The 21,008-nt window shown below is 42.9% G+C and overlaps 1 protein-coding gene across 1 annotated transcript in view; it reads left to right on the plus strand.

Moving 5' to 3' along the window:
* The first annotated feature begins 207 nt into the window (after positions 1-207).
* Positions 208-21,008, plus strand: part of GNA12 (G protein subunit alpha 12) — a 37,230-nt gene continuing 16,429 nt past the window's right edge. The window contains exons 1-2 of the mRNA XM_031606966.2: positions 208-953; positions 11,473-11,688. Of these exons, the coding sequence (XP_031462826.1) occupies positions 639-953; positions 11,473-11,688 (531 nt within the window). The 5' untranslated portion in view covers positions 208-638. The remainder of the gene's footprint in view (positions 954-11,472; positions 11,689-21,008) is intronic.

Consider the following 21,008-nt stretch of genomic DNA (forward strand, 5'->3'; position numbering starts at 1 on the left):
TCGCTCCGCCTTCCATCGGGCAGCTCCGCCCCTCCCCTCCCTGTTCCTCCCGGCGCTGCCCGCCCTGCTTCTCCCTGAGCCCCGTCGCTCACTTAACCCCGCCCTTTGTGGCGGGCCGTCCAATGGAAAGCGCGGAGTTTTGAGCGACACTACCGCTACCCAATCAGACGCAGCTCCAGCGGGGGGTGGGGCCGAGCTGGCACCTCCTTCCGCAAGGCGGCGGCGGCGGCGCTCCCTGACTGTAGGGGCCGGGGGCTCCGCCGCGCCCCCGCCCCGTCGCGCCTCAGCGGGACCGGAGGCGGTTGCCGCCGACCGAACCCGAGCCTAGGCGCTCGTGGGCACCCTCCCTCCGCTCCCCGGCCCCGCGGCGCTTCCCTCGGCCCGGAGCCGGGCGGCGGAGCCCCCTCCCCGGGCAGGGCCTGCGGGCCGCGCCCCGCCGCCACCCCTCCCCCCGGCCGGCCGCACCCCGCCGCCTCCCTCCGCCGCCGCCGAGCCGAGGGGAATGGGCGGTCCCGGCCCTTAGCCCCCGGCCGCTCCTCCTCCTGCCGGGTCCCGGCGTCTCGGCGGCCTCCGCCCGATGCTGGCGGAGCCGCCCGGGGTCTCGGCGGCGTCGTGAGCGCTCCCGTCGCGCGGCCGCCATGTCCGGCGTGGTGCGAACCCTGAGCCGCTGCCTGCTGCCGGCCGAGGCCACGGGCCGAGAGCAGCCGAGACGGGAGGGCAAGGAGCGGAGCCGCGATGCGGAGCGGGAGGCGAGGCGGAGGAGCCGGGAGATCGACGCGATGCTGGCCCGGGAACGGAGGGCCGTCAGGCGCCTGGTTAAAATCCTGCTGCTGGGAGCCGGGGAGAGCGGCAAGTCCACTTTCCTCAAACAGATGCGGATCATCCACGGCAGAGAGTTCGACCAGAAGGCGCTGTTGGAGTTCCGGGCCACCATCTACGAGAACATCCTCAAGGTGAGAGGCGGGAGGGGCACCGCAGGCTCACCCCGCTGTGACAGCCGGGCTCTGGCGGTGCGGTGCAGGTGCGTGCGGGGCGGGGGCCTTTGTGTGTCCGCCTGGCACGGCGGAAAGCCTCGGTGGAAAGAGAAAAAAAAACAACAAGAAAGGCTCAAGGAAAGTTCCCTGCGAAGGGGATTGAGGAAAGCTTTGTGGAAACGTGGAGAAGGGGAATAGGTGTGGTCTGCGTTCTGGGAACAAACATCACGAGAGCATCCTCTGAGTCCGAGCTGGAGGAATGTTATCGTTTAGAGATGTGAGGTTTCTGTGCTGTGCGCCTCGGTTAGATGAGAAAGGGGTCCCTGGGAGTGTTGTGGCTGCAAATAGCTGCAGTGTGGTTTGTTGTTAGAACTGGGGGTTGCAGATGGTTGGAGTTGGGCAGCGTGAGGTGCCAGCCAGCACGGCTCTCTAACTTTGTTCTGGGATCTTTCTGAGCGAGTTTTGTTTGGTGTTTAGGCAGGTTCTGCTCTGGCACGTTCCTTTGGTGGCTGGAGAATACCGAGGCTGCTGGTAGAGCCTACAAGTAGAGCCCTTGTTCTGCAATTAAGGGTAAACAACCTTGACTAATTTCTGGGAACAGGCTTTGGTGCCCTGTGCAGGTAGAAGTTCTCATATTTCAGAAAAGTGTGAAAGATGCATAAAGCAGCTCGCTTAGTAATGAGTCTCACTTCATCTTCATAAGCTCTCTAAAAGAACAGCTGCTTTCCTGTCTGTAGCTTTTTTTGTAAGACTAACTCCATTCTTATGTGGACACGAATTTATGAAGCTCTGTCATATTTCACAGAAAACTTAAGTAAAGGGAGCTGTAAATTAAGGATAAAACAGTTACTTTTGAAATTTCAGATATGTTTTGAACAGCGATAAGCGATATATATGTATCTAACTGCACACACACACAATGATTCTTGCTTTTAAGAATTCCACTGTTCCATCAAGAACTTTCGGTTCTGTTGTTGAACAGGAAAACTATTGACTGATTCTCTTTTCCTTTACTTTTTCAGTCAGTTTCTGGAAGCACGTTGTGTGTTACGTGAGCATGCACACACATTACAGGACGTTTGGTGTTTAAGTTCTTTTCTTTCATTGAAGTTAGGTGAGCATAAAGGTTGGTGCAAGTTATTAGCTCCACACCTAGAAATAAGGAGCTTCATCCTACAGGGCGTCGTGCTTGTTTTGGTGCTGTCAGGAAGAGACTTGTGAAAACAGGAGAACCTTAATGAGATTCTTAAAGTTGTTATGAGCAATATTTATTTGAGTAAAATGTTACAATATTTTATAGATACAGAATATAGAGAGTGTTCCACAGTAATGTTCAGTGTGCTTAGAAGTATTCCCATCTTCTAGTAGAGGAAGCTGCATTACACACTTGAAACACTTGTCTGCTGGATGGCTTTGGGCACATTTACAGAACTTGGAGTAGAATCCCGATCCTCAAGGTAGCAGTTTTGGTTTTCTGATTCCAAAACCAGTACTTACAATGTTTGATGGAATGTTGTCAGCTGATCTTACTTTTAAGCCTCCTAATCATCAAAGAAAAGTTTGGAAGTATTTTTAAAGGGAGGTAGTATGCTTTAATGGAACACCGTTTGAGTCTTGCAGATCGTGGTTTGGGAGTGTTAGGTTGGGCTGACCTTGTAGCTACGCATACAGCAGCTGTTTAACTCTTCCTTTTTTAGTTTTTGTGGATGGCAGAGGTGGCTCTTGAGTAGGAACACAGTTTATTCTTCACCCATGCTTTTGGGGAATGGTTTGGGAACAGGCATTATGGGAAGAGCATGCAGAAGGGAGTAGAGCAACCAGCAGAAACAGTTTTCTGATGAGAAGGTCTGAGGCTGGAGAAGGTAGTGAGTGTTCTGTTTCTCTTTCCCTAAACTGAAAGGGATGTGATAACACAGTGAAACCGGGCCATAATATCCAGGAAGAAGCCATACACCAAGATGGGTATGTTGCAGGGCTTTTGAAACTGGCATTTTGACAGAGGAGCTTAGCTTAGGGCAACTGTATAAAACTTTCTTATTGCTTTTTTTTTTTTTTCCAGTGAAAAAGCTTAAATTGTTCCAAGTGAATTAATTTTGCTGCTTTGACAATGTAAATTGTCAAGTGAATCTGATTGCTGTTCTTTCTATAATGGTGTTTAGACTAGGAGTTATTTCCCGTTTCAGGAAGTTCAGACTAGAATGCTCATCCATTAACACTAAATGGAGCAGAGATCGCTGTGCATCCAACTTAAAAGGGAAGATGAATTCTTATAATACAATTTGTGGACATCATGAAATGCAAACGGTCGTGTAGAATAGCATAAAAATCTGTTTGACGTTGTGGAGTACAGCTGCAGCAGCCATACCCCTTTTTGCATTCAGTTCTCAGCGTTGTCTAATAATGGTTCCGTTAAGCTTCTGCAGCACTGAGATCTGAGTTAGAAATGCAGTGTAAATCTCTGGGATTAAATGGTCAATTTTCGTTTTCCAACCGTGACTGAACTTCGCTCTGAAGGAGGGAGGATTACTGATCTCTCTGCAGTACTTGGTATTTCTGAAGTGCTTTTTGCAGGGCATTATGCAGCCTGCACAGCTTCTGGAAACCAAAGGAACTGGTTTGGAGAACAGAACCTGAAACCTCCCTGAAAATAATGGTGTGAAGTATGAACTGACGTTAGTGTCAGCTGCTTCTTTGTGCTGAGTTGTTAGCTTCTTGCTTTTTTCTGGTATATCTCTGATGTTCTTTCCTTACCCTGTTCTCCCTGTTTCTCATCCCCCTCTTCGGGAAACCCTAGTTAGAAACAAAATGCTAAAACTAAGTAAATCTGTGATACAGCATTTACTTTTCCATTTAGTACAGGTGATAGTTCAGGGCCTCGCTAGCTTTTTCTGGCATTTGTGGGCTAGTCTTCAAATACATTAGTTTTGCTTTGGTTTAAGGTAAATAGTCATTGGTTAACTAGGGTTTTGCTTGTTAATCGAGGCTAAGTTTCAAAGTAACTTTTTGAAGCTTTTTGATGATGGAAGTGAAAAGCAGCAGTGTTAATGCTGTGCTATGAGTACACAGCCTGCACAGCTGAGCACACCCACCAGGCTGGGGAAGGTAGGGCTGGGGAAGGTAGCATGGAGCTGTGCTGCAGCGTGAGCTGAGGCAGCTCCTGCCTGAACAGAGCCACTCAGAAAGCTATTATGTACCCGAGGTTTCAAATGTAAGGAAGAAGTGGTCGGCGGTGGTGTTAGGGGTGTTGTGGCAGTGCCTTCTAAGTGTAACTGGGGGAGTGAGCTTTCTGTACCCTTCAAAATAGATGGGGTAGCCTTACTACTCTATTTACTTCCTTTGATAACAGCTGAAGAAGTCAGGGAGTTGATGAATCATGGCTCTGATGTTCCTTGTCTAAATGTTGTTTTTGTTTCAAGTACGAATATCACGCTGCTTGAAAAAACCTAGTTTAGCTGCATAAGAAAATAATTAATCCACAAGCACCCGAGCAGCACTTGCAGCAGCATGTCTGGGAGATCCCAATCTGAAGGAGCAGGGGGGAAATTGGTTTTTAAAAGCCTGAAGCATCATCTGTTTGTTTTTTGTTGGTTTTTTTTCCCTCCCCCTGATTTTGTTAGTTTCTGTGTTGAAATTGGGAAGGACGGCTCAAAGCTTCGTACATCCATGAGACTTTCCTTGTTGTCTGTGGCCTGGATCACAATGACTGGCTACCGGATTGAGGAGCCCAGAGCTGCAGAGGGGACAGCTCAGAAAATGATGTGTGACTTCACTTGTGGGCTCTGCCTGGGGAAAACAACCCAGGTTTTCAGAACGTGAAAGCTCCCCGAGGACAGACACTGGGCACTTCTGAATGTCACTGCAGTGTGTGCTGGCAAACCTGAGAGCGTGCTCCTCCACAGCTTGAGGTTGAGGAGCAGAAAGCTGGCCAAATGAGTAGCCCAAATGAAGCTCATTTGAAGAGGTAATTCGGACCTATGCAGCTAGTACTGAAACCCGGACTGTTGCTGCTTCATTGTTTCAGGTGTGAGAGGTCTTCCTGTTACCAAGTTACCATATGGAAACCTTTTTTTTTTTTTCTTGCAACTTTTTAGTTTCAGTCAAGCACAGGCTCTGAGCAGTGGAAAAAATACGGCATTTATACTGCTAATATATTTCTCTTACCAGCCTGCAACTGCAGGGGAGCTATCTCTTTCCTCTGTGTGAATTCCTGTAACTCTTTAAACTGAGTTAACTCCATGCTTCCTTGGGTTTGCATGGAAATGAACTTGGTGGCCCGTTGGGAGGGGATGCTCATGGCACAGCTTGTTGCTTCGAGGTGGGAATCTGGCTGTACTCGAGCAGTTCATTGCAGGACAGTACCCATCTCATCTCCACTGGGACAGCATCTTGTGAAAGAATGCCAAGGAGAATACATTGGAGGAACTGTGGCTAATTAGGAGCTTTTCCATTAAATTTGACATACAAGTGCTAAAGCTCCGTGTTAGAACTGGTATTTAAATCTGATTATCTTTGCTCTAAGCATTTACTGTTTGGAGGTTATTTTAATAAGAAAAATAATATTCATAAAACTATGATGGAAAAATAAAAACCCAAAACTTGGGAGTTGTCTTGGCCTTTTTGTTCCAGGTCCATTTGGTCAATGAAATACTTAATTTCCACTTTGTGTGTTTGGTATTTCTCTCATCTGAATTCCAACAGCTCTGGTGGTCTCTGCACATTTTAGGGTATCTCTTAATTGGGCTCAGAGAAAGCAATCTGTCTTCATCATGGTGGGCAGTGGAGAGGAGCAGTGGTCAATATAGGGATAAATATTCACTATTGCTCCAACATAGAACTTACAATGCTCTTGTGATGTAGTCATTAGTCTTGCGGAACATGAGTTGTCCCTGGAGGCTGTAGACAGATACTTTGATGTTTTCCAGACAAAACTTCAGTCACTTGAGTGACTAAATTTGGGAGCTTGTGTTATATTCAGTTGTTTCAGTATATGTATATTTATGTAATTCACTTGGAAACAGTATTGGCAAAGAAATTACCAAATTCTGCTACTATAAATGTTGACAAGACAACTTTAGAGCAAAGGCAAACTAGCATATGTTATTTTAAAAAGCTCAGTAGAATATAATTTCAGAGGAAAATGTAGGAAATGTAGGATTCATCGGCTGTAGAGTTCTCAGATGAGTTTTCTTCACTTACATGGCTTTCCCTCATGGGGAGGCAAGCACAGCTTGTCCTAAAGGTGAGGATCCTCCCTGCTGGGCGCTGCAGCAGTTGTGGTCTTGCAGAATCCTATGAGGATGCTTCTGGAACCCAGACGTGTCTTCAGCCCTGCTGCCTGTTGTGACAGCCTGGGGAGGAAGAGAAACCTGGTGGGGTCATTCTGGAAGCACTGCCTTTGGAACTTATTTTAAGGTCCTGTGCTAGTTGTCACCTCAGGTGGCATCTCATTGCTTTGTGCCTGGTTGCAAGCCAGGCATACATCAAGAATGCTGTTGTGCATTTAGCATCATTTTGCTGCATTTGGTCAAAAATAAAGGCCCTTCTCAGAATTGCCAGCCAAGCAGACATTGCTGCTCCTAGTTCGGAGATTCAGTGGCTAATCCAAGCGTTCCTTAATGTTCACGGTGTTTATTTGTGGGCTCAAAGTAATGACAAAGCCTTCAGACAGCAGAGGGTGGAACCACAGCACCAGGAAGGATGCCCCTTCTGCTGGTGCTTGGCTGTTAGATGAACTGCTCTGTAGCATGAAGCCCACTCCTTAGTGGCATTGGGTTCCTTTCTGCTATTTGAATATGAACTTCCAAGGGCACAGATCAAATTAAAACATCATTAATGCCTTTATGAGACCGTGCTGTGCAAAACTGATGGTCTTGCAATTAGCTTTGTTTGGTAATAGATCTCCTTCAGCCTAGTGCTCTAGTTGGCAATAAAAAAGTGCATGTGAATATATCTCCAAACCCTGACAACTTTATTTTTAAAACATGCATTTGAAAATGTCTTCTTTTAGAACATAAAGAGCTGTTTTCTAAAAATACACATAGGTTACATTTTATCATCTTTATTTGCCAGTGAGCATTGCTGCTGCAAAGCCAGCTACGTCTCTGCCATGCAGTTCTGCTCTCTCATGCTGGCATTCGCAGAGCTGCTGCAGATTTTTGAAGCAGCCTTCCTGGCTCTGTGCTGCTGCAGCTGCATCACCTTCTGCTGCTTCCACGTGGATAAGCAGAAATATCAAACCAAGGTGGGAGCCCTCCCCAAAGCTCAGCTCTGTATTAGTTGCTCTGAATTATGATCCTCAGATGCTGTCAGTTCCTTGTCAACAGCAAGGAGGAGCACGCACATTGAGAAAGATGTTTTGATCTCCTGTTGCCTGCAGTGTTAATGGTGGTGCAAAGCCATAGGGAAGGGCAGTGTTACCTATTAGCTGTGATTTGGAGCCTCGCAATCAGGTATTAAGCAGTGACCTGCATTTCAACAGGAAATTGTTGCAACAACCATTTCTGTGAGTGGTTTGGTTGCTGGACATCGAGGACTTTGGTGTGAGGTTGAGCAGTGTATTGATAGTAACAGCTTACAGCATCTGCTGCAGTATTCCATTCCAAGTGTGGCACTTATTGTGTTGTCTGTCATTTCATACACAACAGTAGTTCATAAAATGATTGTGGGGGGAAAAAAAAAAATCAGTGTAGAAGGCTTCTCTATTTGTATACCAGCTCTATTTTGCAAGTTATTTCTAGACCTTTGGCTATAATAAATAGCCAGCATTGCCTGGCTGTAGGTTTGGGTGCAGGTGAGCTTAATCCTCCCTTATGAACACATCTTCCCCAGACCGATTGCTTGCAATGCCTGTTTGGTGCTCAGTGATGCTGCCTTCACCCAGCTTTGAGTTGGACCATCTGGCAAAAGGTGTGGGATTTCTAGGAGAGAGAAGTCTTCAAGTACTGGAACAGGTGAATAATTTAAGAGATGAGTGTTGTTTTAAATGGTGATAAATACTGACGTAACCTAAGTCAGGTTGCTTCTTACATAGTGCAGCTGTTCTCTTCATGTATTGCCAAGTGCCACTGGTTTCAAGCTGGTGATAGCCTTCCTTATAATCCCACAAAATAACTTAGAGAAGGAGGAAAAATATATTTCATATATATATGTAAGCATTTGTGGAAATGCTCATAAGGCCTCTGTGCTGCTGATGGGCAGCAGACATTGTGCTGAGTGCCTTGACAGCTGTGCTCCATCAGGCCAGTGCTTTGGAGTTCTTCCTCTGACACAAACAATTGGGTACAAGAGCAGGGCAATGTGATGCTGTGGGCTTCTCTACCAGCCTTTGGTTTTGGAAACTTCTTGAGCCAGAAGTTGCATCTGAAATGTAATCAAATAGTCCTCTTGGGGCCTTTCCTCTGTGAAATTATCTTGGTTGGTCTGTGAGTCCATTTATATTTCTGGCCAGCATCCTCTGTAAGTGAGTTAGTCTCATTATGGGGTGTGTAGGAGAAAACCCTCCTTGTAGTTGAATCCAGCTGTGTTGCTGCACACAAGTACTTGTGCAGTGAAGGGGTAAAAACAAATAATCTCTTTATTTCTTTTCTGTAAATAGTTTTTACTCTCTATGGATTTCTGATATATCATGCCTTAGTTCTGTCAAAGCTGTAGATTTCTATCTGTTTAGTATCTCCTATATAAGATATTTCATGAGAGATCACATCACAATTCCCCTGCACCTTTTTGGTTCTGACCTATTTCCATTCATGTTACATGCATTGTGCAGTGACTTGGATGTGTTTAAAAATTGCTAGAAAAGGAATAGGACAGAGAACTTTCTTATTTTTCCTCTCTAACGTTCTTGTATGCTGCTGTTTTGCCTCCTTCTAGAGTTTGACAGCATCCTTATCTCTGGAGTTCTTTCCACCTGTGCTTGTTCCATGTCTGCTCTGCAGCACAGAACCTTTAGCTCAGCTGAGATGTTCAGAAGTTCATATCAAAAGCTTTTGCCACTTTTTTTTCTGTACTCCAGTTTTGAAAGCATCACAGCAATTGACAATTTAGTCTTCTGAATGAAAGAGAGAACTGGTGGTTTCCTTAGTAGTAGAAAATCAGTAAAAATGTCACAGTGTTGGGAAGGCTTAGTTTGAAATGGGTGCTGCAGTGGAAACAGAATGAGGAAACCTTTCCTATGACAGCTTGCACCCCAGATTTTTGAAGTAAGGATTATTTCGTTTTGGAGATTTCTCTGTTTCTCCTCATCTTTCTGACACCTGTCCCTAGCATTTATAGTTTGGGGAAGATGCTGCAATATTAGATATAGTTTAACCTTACTGGGGAGTCTTGTTGAGTCACAAATATATTTAACCACTAAGAGATGGGGGGAGGAAACACTGGTTATGCTGCTTTTGTCAGGCTTCTACATGTGAGACATTTTAGCTGTAGTTTTAAAAGCTGGTGTGTTACAAGCATCCTGACTAGAGAAATGCTGTTCCTGTGGTTATCCAGAGGGCACCATTTCTGCTAACCCATGTTCCACTTCTGATCTTCATTCTATGTTTAAAATTGACCTGCTGTGTGTTTGTGCACGTCTGTGTTCTGCTGATGCCCTGACTGCCAGCTCACCCCACGCCAGGCTGTGCACGTGGTGGCAGCCCTTCCTCCCTCTCTAGCAGGCACAGGAAGGCAGTGCATGCTCCCCACAGGTAACCTTGAGGTAGTTAACCTCACAGTGAGTACACAGGAGCTGGGAGTTCTGTTCCTTCTCTTGCCTGATGGACATTCAGTCCTGCTTTGCCAAGAAGCTGCAGCTAGCAGATAAGTAACTATTCTGGGACCGGAGAAGTCTCTACACCCGTGATTAAAATTCTCTTCTGTGTTTTTTTCCAAACAAATGGTGGAACTTTCCCTAACAACAGTCTCTGGAGATCCTGCACGTCTCCGGTGGGAGCAGTAAAAGGCAAAGCAAGAGTATGGGGAAAGGCATCAAGCCTGAGCTCCAAATACCACTTCATCTTAGCAGCAGCTGAGAGTTCTTGCCATCGTTTGCTTGAGATGCCTGTAGGGAGCTGCAGTGAGCTGGTGAGGGTTAAATCCATCAGAAGGCTGAGGATGGAAAAGCTGGGGCTGAGCCGAGGATGGCTGCAGGGAACTGGAGCTGGTGAGAGGTCAGAGCTGAGCCCTGCGTGCTGGCAGAGCCAAGTTAACCATTTGTGTCCATAAATACAACTTCTCCCTACACAGAAATGAACCTGGTGTTCAGGTATCTAGAAATAGCAGTTCTCCTATCTGTTCTGGTTACAACAGTGTTTCTGGAAGGAATGAATTGTGAAATGTTCAGCTAGGGCCAAAGGGAACTGGTGCTGACTTGGAGCTGTACACAGATGACAAAAATGTAATGTCAAGAGATGTAATGTGGGCATCTCCTGTTCAGAGAATCTTGGATGCATTGCTTTTTTCCTTCAGGCTTGCACTTATTGATGCCATTCAAATAAAGCAAATGGAAGGACTTCTGCTAATAAAGCAATGCATTCTGTAACTAGGAATGGGAGTGGGCTTTTGAACTGTGCAGCACTGTTTTTTTCATAAAAAGAAAGTAACAAACACTGGAGAATGAAGTATTTTTGGGTGGCTGCACTTCAGGAGCACTGCTCGGATGATAGCAGCTGAGATGCTTTGTTTTGAGTTCCTGTTCTGTGACACTCAGACTGAGTTGCTCTGCATTTCCCTCCCCAGTCTTCGACTTCCACTGGAGAAGTTACTGCTTCTGCTTTGTGGTGCTGTTAAAGGGTGGGAGAGACAAAAACTTCAAGTGTTGAAAAAACAAACCTTGATAGCTTGAAGAACACAAAACAACAATCTGTCTCAGTGATGTGGAGGTTTGTGTGCATAGCTTTGGAAACAACTTCAAAACCAATGCTTTATATTACAGTTTATTTTCTTAAAATGCTACACCCAAAGATCAGTACAATAAATGGTTGTTTAATATAACCCACAAATTTTTGCTTGTGAATTAAATGGTGCTGAAGATGCTAAGCCACTTTTAAGACTTATCCATTATTAAAATGATTCTTACTTCTGGGAAATAAATACTGTCCATCTGAAGCTATTAAGAACAGGTGTGTTAGATTCAATGCTGAAGTTTCAAAGTTATTTAACCTCAGTCTGTTTGGATTTTTGCCACGGATAAGAAACTAAGTTGGTTCCCAGGCACTCTATGTATTCGATGTGTACTTCTATTTTTAATCTATTGGTAATAGTCTTTGTTCTGCTGCTAATATTTTTTTCATGTTGAGAAATACATTGTGGCTAGTTTGCTTATCTGAGCAAGCTTGCTCTATCTTCTTTCTGGTGGGATGGTACAATAAACAATGCTCATGATTCCCTCCTGAGTTCAGTCCCATCAGAGTAGTGTTAAAAAAAAAAAAAGACAACCCTGAAATTTAGGCACCTCTGAGTCCTTGTTCTTTTCCACTTCAGTCTCTTCATCACTGACTTTCATATCTAAATTATTCCTTAGGGCTGCAGGGTTCTGGTTGATGCACGGGACAAACTGGGAATCCCTTGGCAGTACACGGAGAATGAGAAGCACGGAATGTTTTTGATGGCTTTTGAAAACAAAGCTGGAATGCCCATCGAGCCTGCCACGTTCCAGCTGTACGTACCTGCATTGTGCGCCCTGTGGAGGGACTCAGGAATCAAGGAAGCCTTCAGCCGTCGGAGCGAGTATCAGCTGGTGAGTACAGCCCTTCTCCTGGTGGGAGGGGAATAAACTTCCCCGCTGTATAAATATCTCCACAGTTGAAAGATGGCTTGCTACGTGCAGGGTTTAGCCACCATGTGAGCTGTTTGTAGTTACGCTGTAAATCTGAGCGCTTCAGCAGCAGGAACAAGTGGCGATTGGAGCCAAACTTGAAAAACTACATGGCAGTGAGAGGGAGTGGAAAAGTGCGCGACTGGATAAACTGGAAGAGCAAGAGGAACCAAAAAAGGCAGGAATTGGTTGAACTAAAAATATTTTAGCAGCTCAGTAGTTCTGTTCATAGTAGGTCACTGATGAAGGCACGCTTAATTTGTAACTTTCCAGTCTTGCCAGCTTGCACTGTATTGATACTGGCAAACTGTTCCTGCATGCAGATCTTTTGAAGTGAATACACCACCCGTTCTGGCTGCTGCTGTTTGACTGTTTCTTTTCATCCTGACGTCTGCAAATGAAATTTGGATAGGCAACTGAGAGATGACAGTGAGCTTGAAAAATGTGCAATCTTCCTTGCTTTCTTGTTATTAGGTTTTCATGCTCTAGCACCAGAATAACTGCACTTCTGGTGTGGAATGTGTTTCTGACAGCTGTTCATAATCCACTCATTTTTATTCCTGTGTCCAAGATGGAGATGGCTTTTTTTCTTTTATTTCCATTCCCTTTTCAGTGAAACAAAGTAGTGATTTGTGCAATGTAGTGTCTCTGTTACTGCTTCTTAGAGGATGACACTGGATGATTTTTTTTTATGATAACTGTATCTTTGTGATTTTAGAGTATCAATAACAGCTTAATCTGCAGATAGAGTTCTTTGTTTCCAGTCCACAGACTGGATTCAGCTTTTCTTAAAGACAGCTAAAGGTGAGATTCCCTATTCCCGGATATGTTATAAATGTCATCTAACTAGAGTTAGAGCCTAAAAACATGCATCTGAATAGTCTCCCTTGGATCCTTGCACAGGAACTTGATGAGACTATGGAAAAACTAGAAAAATTTGTAGTGATGAGATTCTCCCTGTTTTTTCATATTATTACTTCTCATAGCTTCTTCTCCAATGTTTAGTAATGTAGTTAAACTCATGATGCAGACCTTAGATCTTCATCTGGCTCCACTATTCAGATACCTGTTTGAGTCTTACTGTGTATCTTTGAAACCTGTTTCTTGAAGTACCTTGAAAATAGCTGAAGGATGAATAAAACGATGAGGTGAAATCATCACGGGGTGGTAATAAAAATGTTGTTTCCTTAGGCTAAAAAACAACTTGCATGTTACTACACTGGGCATAGAGGGGGGATGTGCCGTGGAGAGGATGGAGTTTGGTTCATAATTCCTAGCATCTGCAGAAACAGATTAGGCCTTTGCTGTTCTGCTGTGTTCAAAAGTGGAATAAAAAGCTGGTTCATGCCACAGGGGACTTGCATTTAACATGAGACAACTACTAAGAGAATCCAGTATAATGAGCAATAATTGCATCAGCTGCCTATTAATTTTTTTTTCTTTTTTCTCAGCAACACTGTGATCAAGCATGAGTTTTGTTTTTATGAAGAAATTCAGATTGGGATCGTGTGGGATATTCATCCTTATTCTGGATAGCAATAAAATTACATCAAACTGGGATGGGGGGAAGTCTAGCTTGTTGAATAAATAGCATTCCAAGATCAGTAGGCCTACCTCTGCATTCTCTGGCTTTGAGAGCAGGATTAAACAGGAAATACCAAAAAATAAAAATAAAAAAGCTCTGCAAAAATGAAGCATAGAGGTATGCAAGTGATCATTTAATGTATCCTCATCTTCAACATCACAATGTAGTTCTATCGTATGTCTCTTTGGATGGCACTCATGTCACCTGCTTAGTGTTACTAGGGCAACTGAAACTGCTGCAGCACCAGAGCTGTGAGCTTATCAAAGCACAGGGAGAGAATGTACTACAGAACACTGCTGGTAGCTCAGTCCTGCTTCGAGCATCTGTGGCAGTAACATCCTGAAATTCCCAAGTGCTATTCCTTTACTTTGCAGGCTATTTTATATAGATAAAATTTATTTTTTTAATATCATAGGTTGTTCTCAAGGATATAAATGCTAGTTTTAGATTGATCACTAAACGAACTTGAGATTTTTAATAACTTGAACCTGTTCTTGGCCTTGCTTCTAGACCCAGCAAAGCTCTGACAGCCCAAGTGCATGGGGATTAGAACCAGGACAGGTTTTGTTCTTTTGGTTTCATATTTTTTAGGAAGTTTAAAACTACTAAACTTTTTGCAGAAAGCAGATAGGTTAGGGAGATGCCTCATTTATAATTGCACATAGTGTATATAAACCTATACCTTAATTTAGTTTAAACCCTCCCTGGAAATAGATTCATGTAAATAAATAAAAGCCAGGTTTAGCAGACTCCTGTACTGATTTTAGCTAAGGCTGAAGAGAACCTCTGCATCAGCAATACTTTTCTTATTTAAAGTAAGCTATTTAATGAAATATGCTCGGTTTGAACTAGTTTTAAGATCTTCTCAAGTTTAAAGCCTTACATTACTGTGGTCTTTCAAATGTTGTCCAGAAACGTTCAGAATTGACGACCTTGCTCAGCACTCCTTCACCATGGCTTCAGAGTCAACTGAACATCACCTCGTTTTGTTATTGCCATTACTTTAGCTCCAGCGGTTACTCCTCTAGTCAATGCTGTCCTGACTTCTAAGCCAGAGGATTTTACTGTTCTGTTTCTGAAATTTATTTCATCAGCAAGTTGTGTAGCTTTGCTTAAAAATAGAAAATGCTTTGGTTGGTTATCAGCAGCTGAAGATTACAGCAATACAGGTGTCTCCGATGGGCTGTAACTGAGGGAAAGGACTGACTCAGCAGCAGGAAACTTGTTGAAAGAAAATGGCTCCGACCATAACCGTACAATCTGAAAGCTGCTGCTCTGGGACCACAGAAGCTGCCTCTGGGCATTTGAGTGTTTTCTGCTTCATATTCAGTGCCTAGAAGTGCTGGCTGTAAATCCCTGTCTGGGTCTTTGAGCCTTTCAGAAACGAGTGGGTGGATTCTACAATGACACTGTGCTTTTCTGCCCTTTTTTTTTTTTTTTTACCCCCCTGTCTTTCTTAAAGCAAACCAACCAATTTCACTTTCCTTTCACAAACCTCAGCCTCTCCCCCCCCTCAAGACTGTCCCCACCGCCCCAAGTTCCTCTGTTCCTTGTATGCAAGCCAAATTGTCCCGGGACAAAAGCTTCATTGTGTTTGCTACATTGTCACGTCTCTGTCCTCCTTTTTAACTACTAGAATAGGAATTCCTTTGTAATCAGTATGTGATTCTTCTCTCTTCTCCCTTGCCCTCATTATCCTACCGCATTTTCTGTCTGTATGCTAGAAAGGAACACGTTTATCGTGTGTCTGAAAATGTCCTGTAACATTCTGATCTTTTGAGGTTGCCTGCGGAGGCTCGGGCAGCTGAGTGTTAATTCTTCCTTCCCAGCAGGTGGAGACAAATTCTGAGTGCTTCCGCATAGTGAGGGACTTGGGATCACAGGTATACTTCAGCTGGAAGGGAAGGAACTTCCTCTGTTTGAGCCTGTAACAAGTATTTTGGTATTCTGAGTTCAGGTGCGTGTACTGATATAAGCTGAAAGTTGTGGTTGGTTTTTTTTTTTTCACCCATAATAATGCAAGTTCCTACAACGTCATAAAATGTGGAGACCAAGGCCAACATAAGTACTGTGTTGTCTGGACGGTGGTGGTGGTGGTTTTGTTGTTTTTTTTTTCCAGTGGGAGAATGTGAGAAGCCATTCTGTTTGTTTTGATGTGTCTAGAACCAAGCATACAAAGGGAAGGGAGGTCCCTGTTAACAAGGTGGGTAAAGATGGGCTAAATAGAGCTCTTCATGCAAGTAGGTGATACTTACAGCATGGTTAAAACCAGTTGCGTGTCATGTGCTAGCACTATCACAGAGCTCATATTAAAAATGAGCAGATTTGAAAAGCCAATCATCTGGTTTCATTGATATGTTAAAATAAAATGTCATTGTTTTTATTAGATTGGGGTTTTTAAACATGCACATTGTTTTGTCTCCATCCTAAATACTCTTAGTCAAAGCAGTATTTTCAATTGAATTACTCTTGCTCTTTCCCTTCAAAATACCAAGTCTTTCTAGTCTTAACTTTGTATTTCAAGAGCTCTTGAACTACTCCAGTGGTACAAATTATCTTCTCATCTCCTCAGGATTGATGGGGCTATTTACTCTGAACTCCGAAGCCTATTAGAAGTTAAGGCAACTGTGCCCATTTATTCAAATGCAGCCAGACTGGTTTCTGACTTTTGTGTTCACAGATAATTTACCTTCTTACAGAAGAGAGCGAGGCAATGCAAGGAGGTTGCAAAAGAAATCCATTTTAGTGCAGTTATTCTTAATGTGCAGGATATACTCATGATCCACCACTGGAGAATCAATTTAATTATTATTATTGATGTTCTCTACAGTTGTGAAACTGTTTCTAATGTGTAATAGGTCCTTCTAAAAGTCAGCATAAGTAGGAAGTAGTGGTTCATGGATTGTAAGGGGCTCGCAAATATAGATGAAAACTTACTACTGTGTCTATAGTTATTTTTAGATCCCTGTTCAGGGAATTGCATGGAACACTTCCAGTAATATTTCAAATAGTAAGAGACTCTGAAGCCTTAAATGTGGGAAGACTCTGGAAAATGCCTTCCTTTTATCCATTTCTTTGGGTGTTTGGGGGTATTATACAGAAGGAGTGATAGTGCTGTATAACCTAGCTTTCACTTAAATTTTCTACTTGTTTGTTGTTAAATTACAGTAAGATTTTTTATCTCAGTTATGTTAGAATTCTAAAATGGGTTTAATTTGGCATAAGATGTCATAATAACTTCAAGGATCATTAACTTGCCAACTTTATATAGCTTAAATAATATCCTGTTCTGGATTCATAGCAGGGTGAATTATGTGGGTGTTTTGTTTCAGTGAAGTATCTAAGCAAGGCTTTGTGCCTGTAATACGGCAGTCAAGTACCAGAGGTCCAGATTTAGTTTTGGTTCTGTCCTCTAATCCCAAGACCTCAAATATTTCTGGTCATGTTATGTAGTTTGACTCATCGTTGTATAGTAGAAGTAGTGAATTGCTTGTTGAAGTATAATACTGCAAAGCATTGTGCCTGGTCTGTAGTAGGAAGGATTAGCAGTCGGAGTCCCTGGATTCTAATCCTTGTTTCTAAGACCAAATAGAATTATTTTTTTTTCAGGTCAAAGTCTCAAGTGAGAACTCTTATACAAAAGTGGCATTTCGTTAAAGGAAGGAAGAATTAGTGAGTTTTAGGACAAATTTTATTAAAACCAGAGAGGTAGCAAAGCAAAATGTGGCTAGGAGGCTTTGCACAAGGAAGTGTGGATGTTGGCTAATACTCTACGTGTACTTTGTCAGTTTGCATATACAGAAGTTAAATACTCAGCTTGCACTGTTCTGAAAACAGATGTTTAAAATAGATGCTAACAGGCCTGCTGCCACCAGAAGATCTCCTCGAGCAGCATGGTGTTTGGCTGTACCAGTGTATTACTGTGTGTTGTGACAGTCTGGGGGATTCAAATTCAGTACTAAGCTGGGGCAAGAGCCAAAGTGTTATGAAGATGCCTTCATAACATGTTGTCTGTCACCTAAAGCAAGGAATGCTTCACTTGATAACGTCAGTTTTGCTATAAGTGCCACTGAGCAAGGGGTGAGAAGTTGTTTAAATTAAAGTAGGTTGGATTCAAAGGTCATAAATCATTTTACACTTTGAATCATTTCGAGTTCTAAGAAAATCCACTTATGCAATATCTTCTCAGTGAGAGAAGCTGCTTCCTCAAGCAGAACCATCCACAGAAAGCTGTGCAAAATAGTAAAGCAGTGATTATCTGTTCTTAAGTAATTTTTGCTATTGGAGAGAAATAACAAGAACCGGAAAGGTCATGAATTATGTTTTCAAAACAGTACAAATGGGAAAGTGTTAGAAAATAAGTATTGCATTTTGTTACCGACAAGAAGTCTCGAGCAAGGATTACAGCCTTCTGTATGAATGCTCTTGTGGAAAAAATCAAGATTCCTGACATTAATTGTTCCTGGCCTTAGATCGTGACAAAATGCAACAGCTGGATGAGATGCAGATGCAGTCTGCATGGAATAGAGAAGATGAGTTGGAAAGTAACAAGCAGATCATACATAATAAATAGATAACAAGAAATTAAGATGCCTAGCATATGGGAACTGAGACAGACACTAAATAAAATTAATAGGGAAAGGCCTATGCTGCTGACTATTCTAGAACCCTGTCTAGTGAATTCTTGGCACTCTACAGTTCTTCCATCTCTTTTTCCTCCCCCTTTTAAAGGTCAAAAACTTAAGGCAAAATCACCTCTGAAGACTGTAAAAACGTACAGTGTGTTCACACACTTCATTAATTCCCCACTGTCTGGATACCAAAAGGTTGAAATTCAGACTTTGTGTGGTCCTACTTTGTAACTTTTAGGTTCTTGGAGGTAGATTAAAAAGTCTGGTAATTGTATGGCACTGTGTAAGCCTGTCTGTAGGAGTTCTTGCTTTTGGCCCTTGGATGCTAGTAAATCTTGACTGTAGTTTTGGTGTGGTTAAGGTGAATGCGAGAAACAGCTTCACAGATACAGCTCTCATGTTGAAAATGCTTTAGTATGATTTGCATCTTGCATGATGGTTTACTATTTTTGTGGTCAAAAAGTTTCGTTTTACTTGTGTTTTTTATTAAGGATGAACTTTTGTTTTTACCTCTCACTTCTTGAGCCAATTAGAGATCTGCCTGGGTGTCCCCAAAGATGAGCAGAATAAATGTGGTGGTTGTCCTTGCCTGTGTGTGTGTGGTAGTGGCTGTAACTTGATGTCTTACCTTCAGCCATAACAGTGAAACACAAAATCAAATTCTTAGACTTAGAAAAGTCCTTTTGGCTCCCAACTCTTGAGACTAAATGCCACCCTGCTTCTGGAAAGAAGCTTTAATTTTATTAGGCATAAAATAATTAGAAAAAATACTCAGTATGTCTGTCTTTGCGGAATTGTTGTTCTAAGTCCTAATTAGTGCTACTCTAAATCTTGCAGGACTGTATTGAATATAAGGATTTGTTCAGAGCAAGTACAGCTGTAATTAATCTTTGCATTCCCATCAAGAAATGCTGGCACATGCTGTGAGAAATAAGGAAGGAAATTTTCAGTTCAAGCTGTCTCAGCCAGTGCCCCACTGCAGCTAAAAACATGGGAGTAATCTTATTCCTTTCTAGTGTGCAGGAGAGTTCTGGGCAGAGAAAGATCCAACCCGGTGAGTTGACTTGAGTTTTTGATTTTGCTGTTTAGCTTCCACCTCCCATTTCTAATGGATCTCAATAATTTAGGAGACTGCAGGATTTGCACCGAGAAGGATCATAGAGGTTCCCAGTAATGAGAACTACTGCAGAAGTCTGGGCAAGTTAGGTACATTTAAAGGAAAGCTCTCTGCCTGACTAAGGGAGTCTAACAGTTAACCACTGAAACTTGATGGAATGGGAGAACTCATTGAACAAAAGCATACAGGTTAAAGCTGTGGTAGTGCATGAGGACACAATAACTGTTATTCTAGTCACACCAAAATATGCATGTTGTGCAGGGGCATCTGTGTTAATAATTGTTCATCCTAGAGTCTGAAAACAACTACAGAATATTGCTTCAGGTGGAAGGGCTTGATTGTCAGATGGGAGTCAGTCTCAACAATCTAGCTGAAATGGAGACTGAGTTTGTGTTTCCATGACACAGGTTTTCAGTGGTTTTGGTGTATTAAAGCCACATGCAATTGTTCAAGATCCAGTAAGGATCATATAGCTCTGTAAAAGAAAAATGGGCTCCTGCTGCTTCCTATGTGCTGTATTAGTGCTTTTCTGCCCTCGCAGCAGGTTTCAGAAGTTTGTTTTGGGAGGGGAGGCTGTACAAAAGAAAAGAATGATTTGCTGTAAGCCCATTGCCCTGATGAGGCTTGCTGTGCACCAAGAACGCTGCCAGTTCCAAGGGCAGCCTTCAGCAACTCTTGTGTATTTTCTCTGTAGTATGTCTGCCTTCTTTTGTATTGGAACTGGATCCTATCCCTTCCACCTAAAATCAGAACAGAGAGTGAGAGTGACTTCAGTGGCCTTCCAAATTACTCTGAAGTGTTCTCTTAAGAAAAAAATAGTTGAGGTCAAGGCTTGAATTTTTCAGAGGCCACTGAATTTAGTAGGATAATGGTTAATGAATGCTTTAAAGCTTTCCTGAGTTTCCTGGTTTCTTGTTCTTGCATAGCTTACAACTGCAAGTAACAAGCACAGATGAACAAATAAGTGATGAATGAGGAACTAGATCTGTTTTCATGAGCAAATCTCATGGCATATTCCCTGGGTTTTTATGCTTTTTAAAAAAAGAGATCTGAAGCTGTTCTTAATGCACAGTCAATGTGACAAGTTACATTTAATAAGCCCGTATTCTTGAAAAGGTAGGACGTGCAAGCAAGCTGAAAAGGAAAATGCAGGTAGGATCATCTGGTAGCAATAACTTGCTTTGTTGTATTTGTGCCAGCTATCCAAACCCTGATCGTTCTGTAAAATCTTCTTGTAAAGACAAACTTCCTTTAACCTGCTTTTCTTCTCTTATCTTCCCTCTTCCTACTCCTTCCCAAACCTGCCATACACTAAAACATTGAGTGTGTAATGCATGGTTTGAGCTTAGTTTGGGCTGTAGTTCTGTGACAGTAATCATGGTGAGCGATAGGAAATGGTGGTTTAGGGAGTTCTGCCCTGCACTGTGTTCCTGTTTGTGTTGGCATAACTTTATTGGAAGCTGTGCTGTAAGTGGAGAGGCTGATGTGAGGCACTGATTGTATGCACGGCTGAGGTGGTGACATGCTGTGGCAGTGAGGAAGGAGCAAACAGCTGGCATCAAACACGAGCACAAATTACCTTAATGTGAGGGTTGCCAGGGAATGATGGCAGTCCCTTTCTCAGACAATTGTTCCTTTCCTTCGGAAGACTTTCCTCGTGCTAAAATAAGACACCTGTACTACAAAGATGCTGTTTAGTTTTCTCAAATGTTTGCTCTCCAACTTGTCAGTGTATCACAAGTGTTTGTGTAGCATTCAAAGTCAAGTCTCTGTTCTATATATGCACTGAGCTCAGAGAGGAGGTAAGCGGAGGAAGGGAGAAACATGGTATTTGACTTGTGATTTTTGAGTCTGAATGAAATGATAGCTGTGCAGCATTGGAGATTTTCATATGTATGTTTGGTAACCT

This window comes from Phasianus colchicus, chromosome 16 (genome assembly GCF_987193195.1).
Source record: "Phasianus colchicus chromosome 16, bPhaCol1.hap1.1, whole genome shotgun sequence".
Taxonomy (NCBI): domain Eukaryota; kingdom Metazoa; phylum Chordata; class Aves; order Galliformes; family Phasianidae; genus Phasianus; species Phasianus colchicus.